This window comes from Clarias gariepinus, chromosome 16, assembly GCF_024256425.1.
Source record: "Clarias gariepinus isolate MV-2021 ecotype Netherlands chromosome 16, CGAR_prim_01v2, whole genome shotgun sequence".
In the NCBI taxonomy this organism is placed as follows: domain Eukaryota; kingdom Metazoa; phylum Chordata; class Actinopteri; order Siluriformes; family Clariidae; genus Clarias; species Clarias gariepinus.
The window spans coordinates 19,449,264-19,466,161 of NC_071115.1; the positions used below are offsets into that span (position 1 = coordinate 19,449,264).

The 16,898-nt window shown below is 37.8% G+C and overlaps 1 protein-coding gene across 2 annotated transcripts in view; it reads right to left on the minus strand.

Moving 5' to 3' along the window:
* prkcab (protein kinase C, alpha, b) overlaps positions 1–16,898 on the minus strand; it is a 158,865-nt gene that overhangs the window by 77,726 nt on the left and 64,241 nt on the right. For both annotated transcript variants that reach the window (XM_053514582.1, XM_053514581.1), the window contains exon 3: positions 16,109–16,191. In XM_053514582.1, the coding sequence (XP_053370557.1) occupies positions 16,109–16,191 (83 nt within the window). The remainder of the gene's footprint in view (positions 1–16,108; positions 16,192–16,898) is intronic.

Consider the following 16,898-nt stretch of genomic DNA (forward strand, 5'->3'; position numbering starts at 1 on the left):
TTATTATTATGTTTAGATTATTATTATTATAACTGACTGTTATAAAAGTGCCTGTGAATAAGGTGTTATTATAAAAAAGTTTATGTGTTAAAATGCACTATTATCCAGAGATCGCAAGTTCGATTCCTGGGTGAAGCTGTAACCTCTCGCAGCCGGAGGTCTAAAAAGAGCTGAATGGCCGAGCCCTTTCAGAGGGGAGGGATGAGAGGTACTTTGTGCTCCCACTTTAATCAGGACTCTACAGCCAATCAGGGGCTGTAAGCTCACTCAAGCAGAAGAAGTGGATTGCTCTGTCCTCCGAGTGTGTTACGCCCCAACAGTGTGTGAGCACGTCATAGTCTTCGGCCCTCCCGACTGAGTGGTGGTAGTAGCTTAATGTGGGAGCCCCGGGAAAGTTAGACACAATTAAATTAGGGAGAAAATCAGGGATAAATCTTCCCCCTAAAAAAATAAAGCTTAGATAAAAAAAAGTTGGAAAAAAAATAATATAAACCTGTGATTTTAACTGCAATCATAACTTTTCTCTGAGTTGTTATTATAGATAACTGATCAAGCAATTAGATTTAACAGCACTGTGACATAAATATAAATTTAAGCAAAAACATATATAAAAAAATATATAAATTAAATCTCACAGAGATGTAAGTCGCATCAGATTCCCAGCAGCGCTGCAGGTTTTCGAGGAGCTGGCTGTGATATGACCCGACTGTTAGGGAGATGAACCAAGGTGGGATGAGTCATACAGTAGCGCTGAGTAATAAGCATTTGTGTTTCGGAGAATCAGACGGGGGTGAGTTGCTTATGTTGTCCCAGCAAACATCTTTCACAGCAGGGGGAAAAAAACTTCCTGAGAAAAACGTGTGACGACCAGAACTGACACGATTGACGCATGACAAAGTGTTATGTATATGCAGCGACAATGAGTGTCATCCCGTGATGTCAATGCAAAGTCATTCATAAGAGGCCCTCATAAAAAAAAAAAATGTTAACCAATGACTGAAAACGGAATCAACATTATTAGATGATAAATCTAACCTGCAAGACATTTTACTATTTGCAGCAACAATTTATGGAAACAATATACATGTTTATTGGTGTATTTTTCTTGATGTTGTTCTGCACTTTAAACTGTGTGTTTGCTCTAAGCAATCACTTATATTAGTCTGCAATTAAAAGCATTTTAGCATTCTTACATCAACAGTGTGGGAGATTTAACCTTTTTTTAGCTTTAAGTTACTGTAAAGACGAGGTATTAATTTTTCTGGAGACAAAATCATATTGACCATTAATGATGCTTATCTTGTTAGTTCTGATTGAATTTTAAACACAATAGAAACAAAATGAACGACCTTAGAATATACATGAAGTATTTGTTTAGTCTCATGCCAGTCTTGTATGTACTGTATGATGCGTTTGTCATCAAATATAGATTGTTATTTATGATTATTGTTATTACTATTTTAAATATTATTTATTTATTTATTTATTTATTAATTAATTACTAAAATACTTTCACGTAATAAATCCCTTCCATAGATTTAATATAAGGAATTTTGTAAAGCATTAACACGAGAGGCTAACCGAGGCTTGTGATAAAGTTTCTTTTGGATGACGACGCAAAATAGATAAACTGCAGTGGTGCAAACGTTTTAAAGAAGGCAGTACGTCCATGAAGGATTATCCAAGTCAACTGGCACCCCCTGCCATCGTTCTCGTGAACGCTTAAGCTTAAAGTGAATTCCAACTAGAGTCCTATGAAACTTCAGACGACAAATGAAACTTTAAAATAAAATGAAAGCTGATTTAGTGTTCATTTTAAATTCCACAGAACAGACGAGGAACCGCGTATGGGATGAGGGCTAGTGAACTGGTGGACAACAATTTGGAAGGCGTGGGGTATCGTATGGTGTGCAGGCTTGCTGATTGGGTAGCCAGACCCTTGCTCTGTTCTTGCATCTGCTCCTGTTATTTGGGCAATATGAGTATTTCCACTCCATGATTAAGCTTCACACTGGAAGTCATTGAAATTATGTGCAAAAGTGATTGTGAAGATTTTCTTTGGCTTTGGAAACTGCGATGTTCCCAACAGCAGGGGGTTAAATGTAAGTAGGAAGATTAAAAAATTTAATGAAATGAAATAAAAAAAATTTACAATTAAAAAGGGTATAATATGCCTATTTTTTCAATCCTTTCTGATTGAATATAATAATTTTAATTACAAAATATACTACAGACAAATAGTGAATCTTTGAATTACGGTATAACATAAATTTGAGAGTTCTGTGGTATTTGGTATGTCCACCTTTTTAATGACAGTGTGTACTCGAGCTGGCACAGTAGCTTCACATTTAAAGTGTATCTGTGGAAGAGCTGAGTTCAATGCTACTTTTATATAAATGTCAGGTGGGGTTTTAATGGTGAAGCAGCTAACATGAATTTGGTTTCCATCAGTCCTTGCAAACTAATCACATGACCCTGTCACATGACTTGATTATCACTCCTACATCTCTCATGATGTCCAATGATCTTCAATGTCTAATGATAAGTCTAATGAAAATGGATTATTCGCCCATACAAGAAGTGCTACAGGAAGAGTGGTAGCGAACAAGGAACATTTTCTTTCCCACAGCAATCAATACAGTGAACGACTCACAATGACACTAGCCCTCCATCCTCAGTCCCAACACTAGAGTTTGCACACGATCGACTTACACTACGGCAGAAATTGCAAATAACACAGAAGCATTTCTTCTTTACAGGTCTGTTCTATAACAGTTTTGTGCACAACACACTTATATTCAGTTGTAAGGTTGTGTACTATTTACAGGATCCATATTCATCACCTCTAGTCCATGTTCTACTTTAATAAGTTTAATATGGACAAATTTACACACAATATATGATTATCATTATGATATTACGCCTTATATTATATTTATACATTCTATTTGATAATATGTCATTTGTACTTCACTGGGTTTTTTACACTTCATGCTAACACTTCTAATTGATGCTAACAGCACTTCATTGGCGTTACACTCATACTCTGTTGATTAACAATAAATTTGAATCTAATCTAAATGAAGTCGGGTCTTTGTGATGGCCACTTCAATACCTCGACTTTGTTCTTTTGCACCAAATTTAGAAATGTGCTTGGGGTCATTGTCCATTTGGAAGAGACATTTTTGGCCAAGTTTTCCTGGCTAATGTTTTAAAATGTCGGTTTAATATAGTATAGTTATCTGTTAGTATAGTACAGTTAGTATCTGATAACGTCCCTTCCTCATAATAACCATCTATTTTGTGAAGTGCACCAGTCCGTCCTGGAGCAAACATTTCCAAATTCAACTGTATGAATATTTATCATTCATATTATGTCACTATAAACTTTTCTGTGATCAACCCACTTTCAAAAATCACTTAAAACTTTTCCTGCTGCCATCTTGATCCAAAATTGAGGTCAGGTGGGAGTGTTCAGCATTTTACTACATGAGCATGGCAGGATGTTAATTGCTTAATTGAATCATGCAGTAAACCAGTCTGGGAGCATCTCGTTCTACTTTTCCTCTTGTGGCTGAGGATTTTCTGCTAATCAAGCAAAGCATAATTGCAGATGCTTGCGTTCACTCTCTCTCTCTCTCTCTGTCTGTCTGTCTCTTTATCTCTCCTCCTCACATACACACACATACACAGCAGAATTACAAAACTTTCAATCAAGAACTTCGTGTCAGCAGGTGTGCGTTGCAAAACTTGCCATGACTAATAATCCAAAAGGAACGCTTACAAATAATTTATCCCAAACAATAGTGGTGTCTGGAATATTGAATACAGGCACTGAGTCCACAAAAAGACAAACCGGTGGCATTTAAATGTCAGTGTAAAGTAAAAGGTTACTTTCTGTCTCTAAACCTGTACTGTTTCAGTTTAAATCTGAGCTGACATTAAAATTGCACATTAATTAAATCATTAACTAAAGTATTTGTATTGGGTACATGTATATAATCTTTTGTTACAATTTATACAATTTCAGGCAAATAACAGGAGGAAAAACATGTGATAGTATATAGAAGAAGTCAGTATATAGTATGGCTTCCACAGCATAAGAATTGTAGGTTTGCTGGCTGCACTGTGAAGAGAAAATCCTCTACAAATCTGGAACACAGTGACATTTTTCTGTAACACTTCTAGCTGCTGTAGGGTTATTCGCTTGGAAAGGCTTTTATTGGAGAGAGTCCCTGTGTGTGTGTGTGTGTGTGTTAGAGTGAGTGTTGCCCATGTGGGGCCCACGCCACCTACACAGGAGCTCACGGTGGGAAGCGACTTTCCTGTCATCGCAGCTTTCTCTGCTTCAGCACCGCACTTGAAGAAGAGGCTACATTTATATCAAACGCCTTTTTCACATTTACAACCTTATGTGCTGTTAGGGAATTCTAATGGTTATGTTTGTATATGTTTCTTGGGGAAAGGAAATATGCGAAGGTGCCACAGTGATGATTCTGTGAAATCTCTGCTCTTAATTAGCTAAATAAAAACTAACTGATTTCGTGACTAGCGCTCTTGTAAAGCTCGACTGCTTAGGGACATGTCAGGATATTTTAGCTGAAAATCCCCCCTTATCCATAAGGAAAAAAGCTGCTATGGTAAATCCTACAGTTTACTACAGAATATTATAGTAAACTACAGTATACTAAAGGAATTAATGTAATAAACTATAGTATTTTCCCCCCTATTTTTTCCTACAGTATGTCTGCCAGGGCATTAATACTTTGTGAGTGATGGATCGTACACTAGATAATAACCAAGACAGAAAAAACACTGTAAATACCCAAAACTGGCCTTAAACGTCCTAAGGGATACAGTGACAATTTTTAAGGTGAGTTCATGTAGCTGTGTGGAAAATCCAACTGTCTAGGAGCCAGATAATTGGTCTTTTAAGTGATTAATCCTTGTCGTGGTGCTCAGATCAGGGTTTTTTGGGCCAATCTCCAATCCCCGATCACATAAATCAGAGTCAGTGATCGCCCCGGAGTGTGGGGGTTATTGGGATCTTCTACTTAAAAAGTGTTCTATCCATTGTGTAGTATTGCTTATTTATTTACTATTTATGGCAGTAAGAAAACAGCTTTAAATAGGAGTGCAGAAAATAATTAAGATCCGATAAAGCAATATATGCATCATATTGCATTCTCCTATTATTTCATGTAGATAAAAACAATTATCCATTCTGTAACTAGCAACAGGTTTTTTTTTTTTTTTTTTTTTTTTTAAACAGATATCCGTTACTTTATATAAAGTGAGCAAATTGTGGCTACTCAATTGTGGCTACTCATTACTAAGCAGCGATGGCAGGCATTTCTTTATAAATATTTTAGGCTTTTTACTCTTTGCAGAGAAAGGCTCAAACTTCTTGAGGGCTTCTGCTATAGGTGGTTGCTTAAAGGTCGAGTTACAAGATTGAGTTGCGAATTACTTTTCAGATTTAAGCATGCTGCATTGTTCTGAAGTGCCAAATAAGGCCTTTTGTGTTAAAGCTTTTGGTAAATGTTCCTCCACGTGGTTTTGCTTTAGAAAAACTTTGCATATTGCAAATTTGACATATTTTAATATTCCCAGACTGGGGACGGCATGTGGCTGTCAATTAACATGTTTTGTGTCACCACAATAATATTGGTTGATGTGACTGGCCAGTTGAGAGATAACCAATCAGGTTAAATCTTAAGTGATTATTGGCTGATTCGATTGGCGGCAAACCGATCAAAGCACCCCTAATCTATGTGCCTGGACCTGGTTCACACTGCACTGAGCAGTCAGGGGTGAATGATTCCCTCTAAAATTGGTCCGGATCTGTGCAGGGTCTGCCCTGCCTCATTCTTAAGTGTTTAATATGGGCAACAGTATGTGTTAGCTAGATCTCTGTACTTCAGACAAACGGCGCAGAGTTTATTATGTCCTGTTCTGAGTACATAATGATACATCTGCGCTGGTGTAAGTCTATTAGGTCCCTTAGCTTTCACAGCTTAGACATCATCCCTAGAATAGAACAGTGTTAGAAACAGATGGTGAGCCTTTAACCAGCCAAGCAACTTGTAGAAAAAACATATTGCAAAGAAAAAACTAGCTCCAGACCGCATATTAATATTTCATGGCTACCTTGATAATGAGCAGAGGTACATTTTTTCTGTTTAACAGACTTCATAGGGCAATCTGGCACGAACTTTTCACTCAGGAAGATCCAGACATGTCCTGTCAGGTGCTTAAAAGACCTATAAGCATCTTCCTCAAAGGGTGCCTATAACAATGCGGCTGTTTCGAACTTGTGATAGTCCTAGTTGCATGGCAACAGTGACTGACTGCTTCATATTATTAATGGTTTAACAGTCTAACTGTAACCGCAACAGGATACAAACTACATATTCCTGGCTTGCACATGACTTAATAATGTTCCAGCCTATGAAATATTAATTAAGATAGAAATTAATAAAGGAGGCTCCATAGTCACAGATCAATCCCCAAATGCATATTAAATAGGATTGAATACATATGAAGAATTGGTGATTATTTTCATTAGGCACATACAGTATTATAGGGCTGGGGACGGGGTTTCAGTTAGACTTGCTTCAGTTCTCAGAGTCTGTACCTACTGTAGTTCAAATGAAGCGAAAAATGTTTCACTGTTTCCATAGTTCTTTATAAGGATATGAAAAATATGGCTCATGCTGGCAGAACACTGGGTTACTTAACACTGCCATGTTTTTTTTTCTTTTAAGAAAGCCATATAGAAAGGAAAAATCTAAAACACTGTGTTGCATTAAAAACATCATGGAGGTTTTAACAAAAACAGATCAAGTCCCTTTTTCCAAAAGAAGATTAAAATCAACACACTTGAGTGTGCTGTACAGCCATGGCCACAAGTTTTGAGAATGACCCAAGTATTATTTTCACAACGTCTATGGTATACTGAAGTATAATTACAAGCAATTCGTGAGTCTCAAAGACTTTTATTGACATTTACATTAAGTTTATGCATAGAGTCAATATTTGCAGTGTTGACCCTTCTTTATCAAGACTGTTGCGATTTGCCCTGGCATGCGGCCAATTAAGTTCTGAGCCAAATTCCGACTAACAAAAACCCATTCTTGCGTAATCAATGCTTGGAGTTTGGCAAAATTTAATTGTGGGTTTTTCTTTGTCTGACCACCTCTTGAGGATTGTCCACAAGTTCTCAATGGGATTAAGGCATGGGGAGTTTCCTGACCATGAAGCCAAAATTTTTATGTTTTGTTCCCCAAGTCACTTAGTTTTCACTTCGGCCTCATTGCAAGGTGCTTCATCATGCTGGAAAAGGCACTGTTTGTCACCAAACTGTTCTTGTTGCTCTCAAATTATGCTTTTGTACCATTCTTTATTCCTGGTTGTGTTCTTAGGCAAAATTGTCAGTGAGCCTGTGTAGTTCTGCCAGGCTCGAAAGGATTTGTGTGATATGATATGATTTTAATTACTGGTTAAAATCATAATCTGATGATAATGATAATAATGTTTGTGGAACTCTAATCTAAAAGCAATATCAAACTCCATTAATATCAAAGTCCTACTGTTATAATGGATATCAGCACGGCTGCGATGCGGTCGTAGGTACGAGGGCGCCACCCAGTAATCAGCACAACAGAACTGCCTCTTGTCTGATATTGCTTCAAAATAACCTCTATATATACTGCAGCATGGAAAAATTGCTACAGAGGTGCCAAGATTACCTTTCATTTCCAGCTGTGATGCTGCTCATTATAAATAAATACCCTTCGAATGTAAGCAAGCATTGCCAAACAGCTGCCCTCTTAGATCTTTTTTACTCATGCTGATGATCCTCTGTGTGGACTAAAAACTAGTACTAATATATAGTATAATATATTAATTACATTTCTTTAGCGCAAATCATGAAAACGTGATTACAGCATGAGATATCAGGTGATGTTTAGTATTAAAGCTCTTTTTCTATTTTTATAGTAAATATACCCAAGCATTTCCAAGTCTTATAGAATTAGTAGTAAAAAAAAAACAATAACCATGTTCAAACACTAACAACAACCCTTGATAACCACAAGGAGTGTTGTGCGACACCTGGCCATCCTGAGCATAACAAGGAACCCCAGCAGTTCTGCAGGGTTCACAGAACCGTAGCTTCATAATTGACTGCAGGTTGGCTCTAACAATTTTATAGCTGCTGTTGGTTCATGCCGGAGGTCACATATGAGGCACAGCATGAAAAGCTCTGCAAGCTCACCCTCCTTGAAGTCTGCAAGATTCCTGCTGATTATGTCTCTGGAGGGGCATCACCTCCAACTGGACTCCTTCTGTCAGGAAAGTTCTGCCCTTCTGTTGGGAAAGTCTCATTATCGGTTTAAGCATCCAAGAGAGGGTGACACAGCACATGGCAGCCAGGCGAGTCTAATAGCGTTCACTACACATTGGAGTGATGGGGGTTGCTAGCTTTCTCAGTGAATGCTGATGAACTGTGTGAACTCCTCAGCGGCACGTTGTGAGAGAGGAGGCTGCATGTGTTCCGGATGCTCTACTCCTTGGTGGGTGCAAAGAGACGCCATGTCATCCACATATGGAAGGATACAGATACTAGTGGCCATCAGAAGGGACGAGGGTAGCAGTGGACATCTTGCTACATGTATATAATCTTATTTGATGTGTTCAGGTGCCTGATTATGGTGATCCAGACCTATTTCAGCTTGATCTAAACTTCATTTTATTCTTCTTTTTCACTTTGATAGTAAATAAAACAATGTAATTAAACAAGATTAATAACATTAAGTGGACAAACGCTAACACAAGATAAACACAGCAGGTGCTAGACACTGACGTGCACAAGCAACAGAGCTTAAATAGGGTGATAAAAGAGAAACAGGTGGCAATCATCAGGGACATGTGACATGCAGAGGCTCATGGGAACAGCAGTTTAGCACCTTCTGCAGCTCTATCATGGCAATCAGTCTCATAGAAATCCCCTATTAAAGTTTACATTCTCCGTTTTAGATAAGTCAGAATGATTTTATTGATATCAATAATTATCAATAAATTGGTTTCTGAAAGCTTAGTTCTAAACATTTACTGTATGGTTCCTATTTTAGTATTAACTTCGTGTTCTTTCGGCCCTCAGCAAGGGGTCGCCACAACAAACCGGATGCCCTTCCTGACGCAACCGTCCCATTTTATCCGGGCTTGGGACCAGCACTGCACCCAGTGGCTGGGGTTTGGTATTAACAGTTAGTATTAAATATGGAACTTATTTTAGAAATTTAAATGCCGCTAGACATAAAGAGTTGTGTGCTCATGAGAGAGAAAAAGAGAATAAGTGTGTATTTTAAAGCTTGTATGTCTATGAACAAGACCAGTATACACTTCCATCACTACCATTCACGAAATGTAATGAGTCGTTGGTAGCCAGACAGTAAGAGGTTCATCTGTGTTTTATGTCCCATACTCATGTCCTTATGGAGTTAATCACAGGCAGCCGTGTTGTCACGGAGTCACAGGACAGCGAGGCATAGTGTCTCATGATGGCATTATGAACATGTTAAAGTGAGTTTTAAATTTTTTATCTGTCATTTTTGCCCATGACTATGATAAATTGTACACTGTAAAATCAGTTCCACCTGCTAGTATCCTCCGCATGTTAATGAACTGTGGGGTTTCTGTTTGTTTGTTTGTTTTTTTACTCATTTTAATGCATTTTATTGGTTATTGCAGGCCTCTCTGGTGGAATACCAAGGCCAATTGTTTAAGTAATTGTCATTATCTGCTTTTTCATGCCTTTACTTACTGTATCATCACCACAGTTTATCTTAGTTCCGCCTTTAGTGCTTCTTTACTGCGCCATAGCCAATTACAGCAGAGCATTTTTAAGACCAAGGCAAGGCAAGATAACTCCTAGAAAAAGTTGGTAAAAGTGAACTGGGCTTTATAAGCAAGACGAGAATGTGGCTCTACCCTTTAAAAAATTGATTGTGCACTCTAAATGTATGCAAATGCTTTTAAAAGGGTTTGTCTATGTGCAGTGCCTTTTGTTTGTTGCTGTTTCCATGTAGGTGTCCTTTTGATGGTTTGCTGGGATGTGCTACAGTATACTCGGTATAAAAATACTTTTAAAAGATGCTCCCCATCTGTGTATGCGTGGTACCTACACTATGGTGATTAGATTTTTTATTTTTTTTAGGAAAAGGACAGACTCATTGGTTAGTGTTCAAGTATATAGCAGAAACAAGTAAGAAGAAGATCTCCTTATGCTGCAGAAGTTTCTTTTGAAATATCTATACCTTAATATCAGTTTCCTAGAACTTGATTTAATGACATCATAAGGGGAAAAAAAAAGTTTTAGCATAATCCCATCCTGCCCAGGGATACATAATAAAGTGCTTTCTATCTCTGTTTATACACAATTGTGAGTTTTCACAAACTCCACAAACAGCATTTTACAACTCGGAGCAAAGCACAGTCAGTGCTGCGCTAAAGAATGCAAAAGTCTCCTTTTACCGGTCAAATTTTATATAAAGACCTGACTGATAACTGAAGCAAAACTGTACATCCAAACACAGGATAAATTGCAGCCAGGACTTAATCAATGCAGTAAGGTGTCTGAGAGCCAGAGAAAATGGATTGAAAATTGCTGGGGAGTTGGCAGGTCATTCATTCTTGTCTCACACATAAAACCCAAAGCGGCCAATGAAAAATCCATATGGTCAAAAAAAATTGATCAGCAGGTAGTGAAAGTCTCACCGGCACCGGGGTCATGAAACATCAACCGCTTCATTAGGACTCACTTGCTACAGTGAGGATGATTCTTCAGGAGGATTTTTTTTTTTATTGAATTCAACATAAACTGAGCAGCACTGGCTTCTCATAGGGATTTTCACACTACTGTATAACTAGTGAATGGAGAGATCACATAGGAATACATGTAATGAAGATGACCTTTTCCAGTCTGTTTTTACTTCCAGCAGCTATTTTGGCAAGGTCAGTGAGCTTATTCATGCTTACACAGAACAGGACAACAAAGGTATCATTTGCCCATCACAGTGAGTACGGATAGAATGCAAATGTGGGGTTTTGGGATGAAACCTAGGCTGGGGAAAGTGTATTGGGTCTAATCATGTTAACAAACCACATCACTGAAAAACAACATAGCAAAATAATGTTATTATTGATAGCTATGAAATTAGCTTAGGCCACCATGAAAAAAACACAAAAAATGAATTAGAGAAATAGCAAAGTGTGTATGTTCAGGAATATGACAAATGATATGTTCACATTACAAGCCACATTGTTCAATTCCAGCTTTTTAGTCAGACTGGAATTGCATATCATGAATTTATAATTACAAGTGACTTTTACCTGACTCTGATAAAAATCTGTCCTCTGTCCTCTAAAAGGGCATGTATGTGCACAGTGATATATATTTGCTCGCAGCACCCTGGTTAAAACACATAGATGTGTGACAACTCATATGCTGTAAACAATAGATGAGATTTTAGCAAAAACATGCTTGGAATTTTGCTCTGGAAGATAAAAAGCAGTTAGTCGATGTGTATATGTTGAGGTCTAGAAGAACAAAGCAAGCCAGACACGTTGCTTTGGCTGTTCTGCCATGAAATTCCATTTTACTGTTTTTTTTTTTTTTTTTTTTGTATGGTAATACTAATCGCAGTTAATTCTTGGGCCAGAGCTATGAAGTAACAATGTTCTCTTATTGCAGTACATGATTTAATGAACACTTTTTAAATACATAGCCAGTAAAAAAAAAAAAAAAAAAAAAAAAAAAATATATATATATATATATATATATATAAATTTAAAGATGTCATTTTAGACTCCAAGTAGTAGATTGTGTATCCATATCAAACATATCTTTAGGTGAAGACATGTTTATGAATAACTTCTCTGTGGAGGAGTTATAGCACAATAACCCATGTGTTTGAGCTAAAGTGTACTTTCAACACAGAATATATTTAATTACACAAATAAGTGTGGATAGACAGAGTGGCCACTTTTCTAGTTGGCATAAGAAACTGCTTTTAAATTTTAACAGAAAACCAATAAAATAAAATTTGATTCACTATGTACATTTCAAACTGGTTGCCAGCAAATTCATCTTCATTTGGCAAATAATTAGGTAGTTGGCCAAAGTTTAAAAAATTGTTAAAAGCATTGGTAAAATCAAATGCTTAAAAAAAAAAACAAAAAAAAAACTTGATTTAAAAAAATGGAGGAAGGGAACTAAATTTGGAGTCATGTGGTTTGGGGCTGAAGGTGTGAAAACTTTCAAGGTGATGGCACGGCAGTGAATCAAACTGCCATACTGTACTGAGCCACGGAAAGCATGGAGGGTTTAGAAAGAGTTATCATCTGCAAGATGAGAGAGAGAGAGAGAGAGAGAATTTCCCTCTCAAACAGACAAGGAAGATGTCAAGAACAAGTAAATGATAAAAACCAAATATGAATTCCTTGTTAAGCTTATGTCAATGAGTGCTAGTGTGGTGTTTTTAACGTTACATTCTACATAATAAACTAATGCTGAACAACAATAATTTCACTACAACCCGTCTTACTCTCTCATCGTCTATACTGCTTTATCCTGTATACAGTGTCATGGGGGCCTGAAGCCTATTCCAGGATGCCAATCCATCACAGGGCACACACACACACACACACACTATGGCCAATTTGGGATTGCCAATTACCTTAACCTACATGTCTTTGGACTGCAAAAGGAAACCCACCAAGGACAGGAAGAACATGCAAACTCCACGCACACAGGCCCAAGGCAGGATTTAATCCAAGACCCTAGAGGTGCAAGGCGACAGTGCTAACCACTAAACCACCGTCCTTTGCAATCTAATGGACGCAATCCACTTCCCAGGTTGTAATGTGCAGTGGAATGTGCAAACCCACCTGACCTCACAACATATGCTAGTGCACAGATTTCCCAAATTTCCCAGATTTTCCCAGATTTTTAAATCTACTTACTTTCTACTTACTACTTAATTTCTTCACGGTGATCAAATTCAAAAACGAATCACAGAAATATGACTTTGCCTTTCACCGAAAAATATAGCTGTAACACATTTAGATTTAAACTCTGGACTATACAGTCGTTCCTGAGTGGATTAGATTGCAGCATAGTGTCTCTGCAAGCACAGAATTAGAACGTGTCTTTGTTTGTATTCATACATAACTCATCAACTGGCAGCAAGGAAAGTGTTAGCCCAGCGACCTAACGTATTAACACAAATGCAAATACTGTATGCACATTTCAGTGTAAAAAGTGTGAAGTCAGCATCCTCTGTTGAGGAAAAATATAAATAAGTCCTTATGAAAAAATATGAATTTATTTCATCCTCTATTTCATATTTGAGGCTAGAAATTGCTGCAATACAACTCTCTGTTACATATAATCCTTAATTTAATTCCTACTGAATTAAACTACATTGGAACCTTGGATTACGAGCATAATTCATTCCGGAAGTGGGCTTGTATATTACTTGTAAACCAAATCGAATTTTCCCATAAGAAAGAATGGAAACTCAAATTATTCATTCCACAGCCAAAAAAATAAACACATAAAAATAATGAACACAAAATATAGTAAAAATAAAACAAATTAACCTGCAGTTTAACTTTAAAAAAAAGTAAACCCAGACAGATAAGTGTTTCCATTTGTGCGCACAGGCGCTGTGAGTGTGTGTGTGTATGTGTATGTGTGAAGCTAAAGTAAGCTCCCCTCTCCTTCTTCTTGCCTTACACAGTTACCATTCCTCTACTCTTTTCACACGCGCTCACACAACAGAAACACTGTTTTATCCGAAAAATAAACAAGAAATCTCTCTAATGACACTCGATTGAGCGACACACCAACGGAATTACTGCTGTAAAGTAAAAATAAAATAAATCAACCTGCACTTTACCCTTGAAAAGAATCACGACAGAGCAGCGTTTCTGTGTAGAGCAGAGAAAGAGTGTGTGTGCCTGTGTGTTTGAGAAGGCGAAAGAAGGAGGGGTCTGTGTGGGTGTGAGAGGGGGGCGGGGGTTGGGGGGGCACGGTGTCCAATGACGCGTGCGCACACAGACACAAAGAGCAGGCTGATACAGAGAGAAAAAATGGATCTTTAACCTCTCTAGCGAGACTTGCTTTTGCTTTACAATGTGCGCTGTACACTCACGCATACAGACACAAAATAAAATGTTTTCCGCACACACACATGGTCAGTGTTATAGTAAGCAGTACACGTGTGCAAGGATGTTGATTATATCAGTAAGAGACTCACACTTAGACCCAGCAGCGGAGACGGTTACCCACAATTCCACAGCGCAAGAGAGAAAAAAACTGTTGGCTCAGTTCTGATCACGTGACGCTCGACATCAAAAAAAGAAACGCATGCCTGATACATGATACTTGGTACTCGTAAACCAAGACTTGTTTGTTTTCTAGTCAAAATTTATTAAAAATCTTTGCTCGTCTTGCGGAACACTCGCAAACTGCGTTATTTGCAATTCGAGATTTCACTGTATATCAAATTGAGTTATTTTAAATGATTCAGCTTTGCCTAGTTTAACAAGATAGATCAAGGTTAACTAAATCATGTTAAACACTGATTTACCCCGTAGGCTCCCTACGTAGGCACCGCCCCTCCCTTTCTGCAGGTGCGCAATGGGGCGAGGCCACCAGGTCCAGCCGGCTAGGGATAATTAATGTGAATGCATTCTGATGAATTTTTAATCACTACATTTGTAACGCTGTTACCGTAATGTTATTGACATTGGTAACTGTAATCAAATTACATGCATTAAAAATGTAATGCGTTACTTTACTGCGTTATCAGGAAAAGTAATTAGATTACAGTAACACATTATACCGAACTCTGTTGTTGTTATTGTCATGCTGCAATTACACCACCAAACCGCTCGTCCACATTTTACAACAAACCACTTTTTGCCACTGTAATCTACTGGAAAAACCTGTTAACAAAACATGATCATGATTTTGCTTCAAGGACTGGTATAGTCAAGTAAATAAGTAGTCGAAATAAAAAAAAAGAATTATAGCTTTATGAATGGTTATCTTATGCTAAACAGTTTGGCAGCTAGTCATGCCTTAGTATTTTATGCATTAATGTTTCCAAGCATCAATAATCAGAATTTTCTCAGGCTCACGTCCATGCATTGTCGTAAAGCAGCTAAACGTGCGTGGAAAACATTCCAACATCCATTTTCTGTATTGAAAGATAACCAATTCATTGGACAGCATTATACAAGCCTGACCAACAGGGTTTCCAACCTAGAGCCAAAACTGAATGTGATTTCTTGGACACTAGAGCCATTCAAGTTGCCTCCTGAAGGGCTTATTAAGTCAAAAGTCACTGAGCGAATGTCATGAGTAAATCATTTGTGCTAACTGAGAAGTAACCTCAAGCCTCTCAGGCCTGAAACAGAATGGCATCTGCTTGGTGCAGATCTTCAAACTTTTTTGACAGGATCACTCAAATACCCACGCTTATACATTAGGGTGATTCCATCTCAAATGAACCAGTGGAAGAGAAATTTTCCACCATCACTTCTCAGATTTTGCTGATTTTTTCACCAATTGTTGGTATTGGCATGAAAATAAAAACCCCCAATTTTTTTGTCCCAACTCCCGCTCGTTAAAAAATGGCAGCCATCTTGATTTTTGGCCTCGACGCGCTTCGAGACGTGCCACGCCCCTTTTTGAAATCCTCTTTTCCTAGATAACTCACTTGCTGTATGTCATATGGAGATGAAACTGGGTATATTTATGTATTTTTTTATGTAGATTCAGATTCCGTAATCAGAATTTGGCTATCTCCTGTGGTTATGGAGATATTTCTGAAAAAACATTTTTTTGGGGTACCCCTTTTCGACCCCCCAGAACCAACAATTGGTGAAAAAATCAGCAAAAATCAGCAAAATCTGTGATCATGTGGTGGAACCCACTGGTTGATTTGAGATGAAATCACCCATTATCTAATTGTCTTGACATTGACCTGAGGCACTTAATATAAACCATGGACATTTAAAATTCATTTTTACTTACATCTGTATCTGGCCCCTTGTCAGCCCCTGGACAGGAGAATGAGACGAATTCATGGCACCTTTTGTGCACCACAAAACAGCACACTGCAAAAAAAGGATAGAAAGAGTTTTTTATTGCATACGTTCCCATATTGAACTTTGAATAACATTCACAGACATGCACAGGGAATCTCAGTTAGGTGGAGATTCATCTGTCTGCTCATCATACACTTCTCTGCATGATACAAACTGGTTTTCTTTCATTTCACACGCATAAACAGGCTGAAACACATCCAGATGCATCAGTAGATGGAAAATGGAAAGATAAATTAGATCCATGGTTCTGCAGAAGTGTAGCTAAAGACAGCTCCAGAGATAGTTCAGTCATTTTATAATTTTTTGGCTTCTGCAATTGCAAGATGCTCACATGGTCTCTCTCTCTCTCGCTCTCTCTCGCTCTCTCACACACAAACACACAACACCATATATGTTTACATCAAAAACAATATGTATAATCTACAACTACTGCAGAAACCAATAACTGCATGACGATTTTATGTAAAAAAAAAAAAATGTAAAGTCTAAAACAAACATGTTAAGCAACCAAAAATAAAAAACAAAATAATCTTTAACTTTCAAACCTTTTTGTGCTTGGTCATATAAATATTTCGAAAAGTTGCTGATCAGAGGGGCAACTTTCTGCCCCTGAGTTGCACATGGCAGCAACTTAATGCATTTAGGCACGTGGACATGGTCAAGATCTGCTGAACTTCAAACCGAGCATCAAATTGGTGAAGAAAAGTAATTAGAGT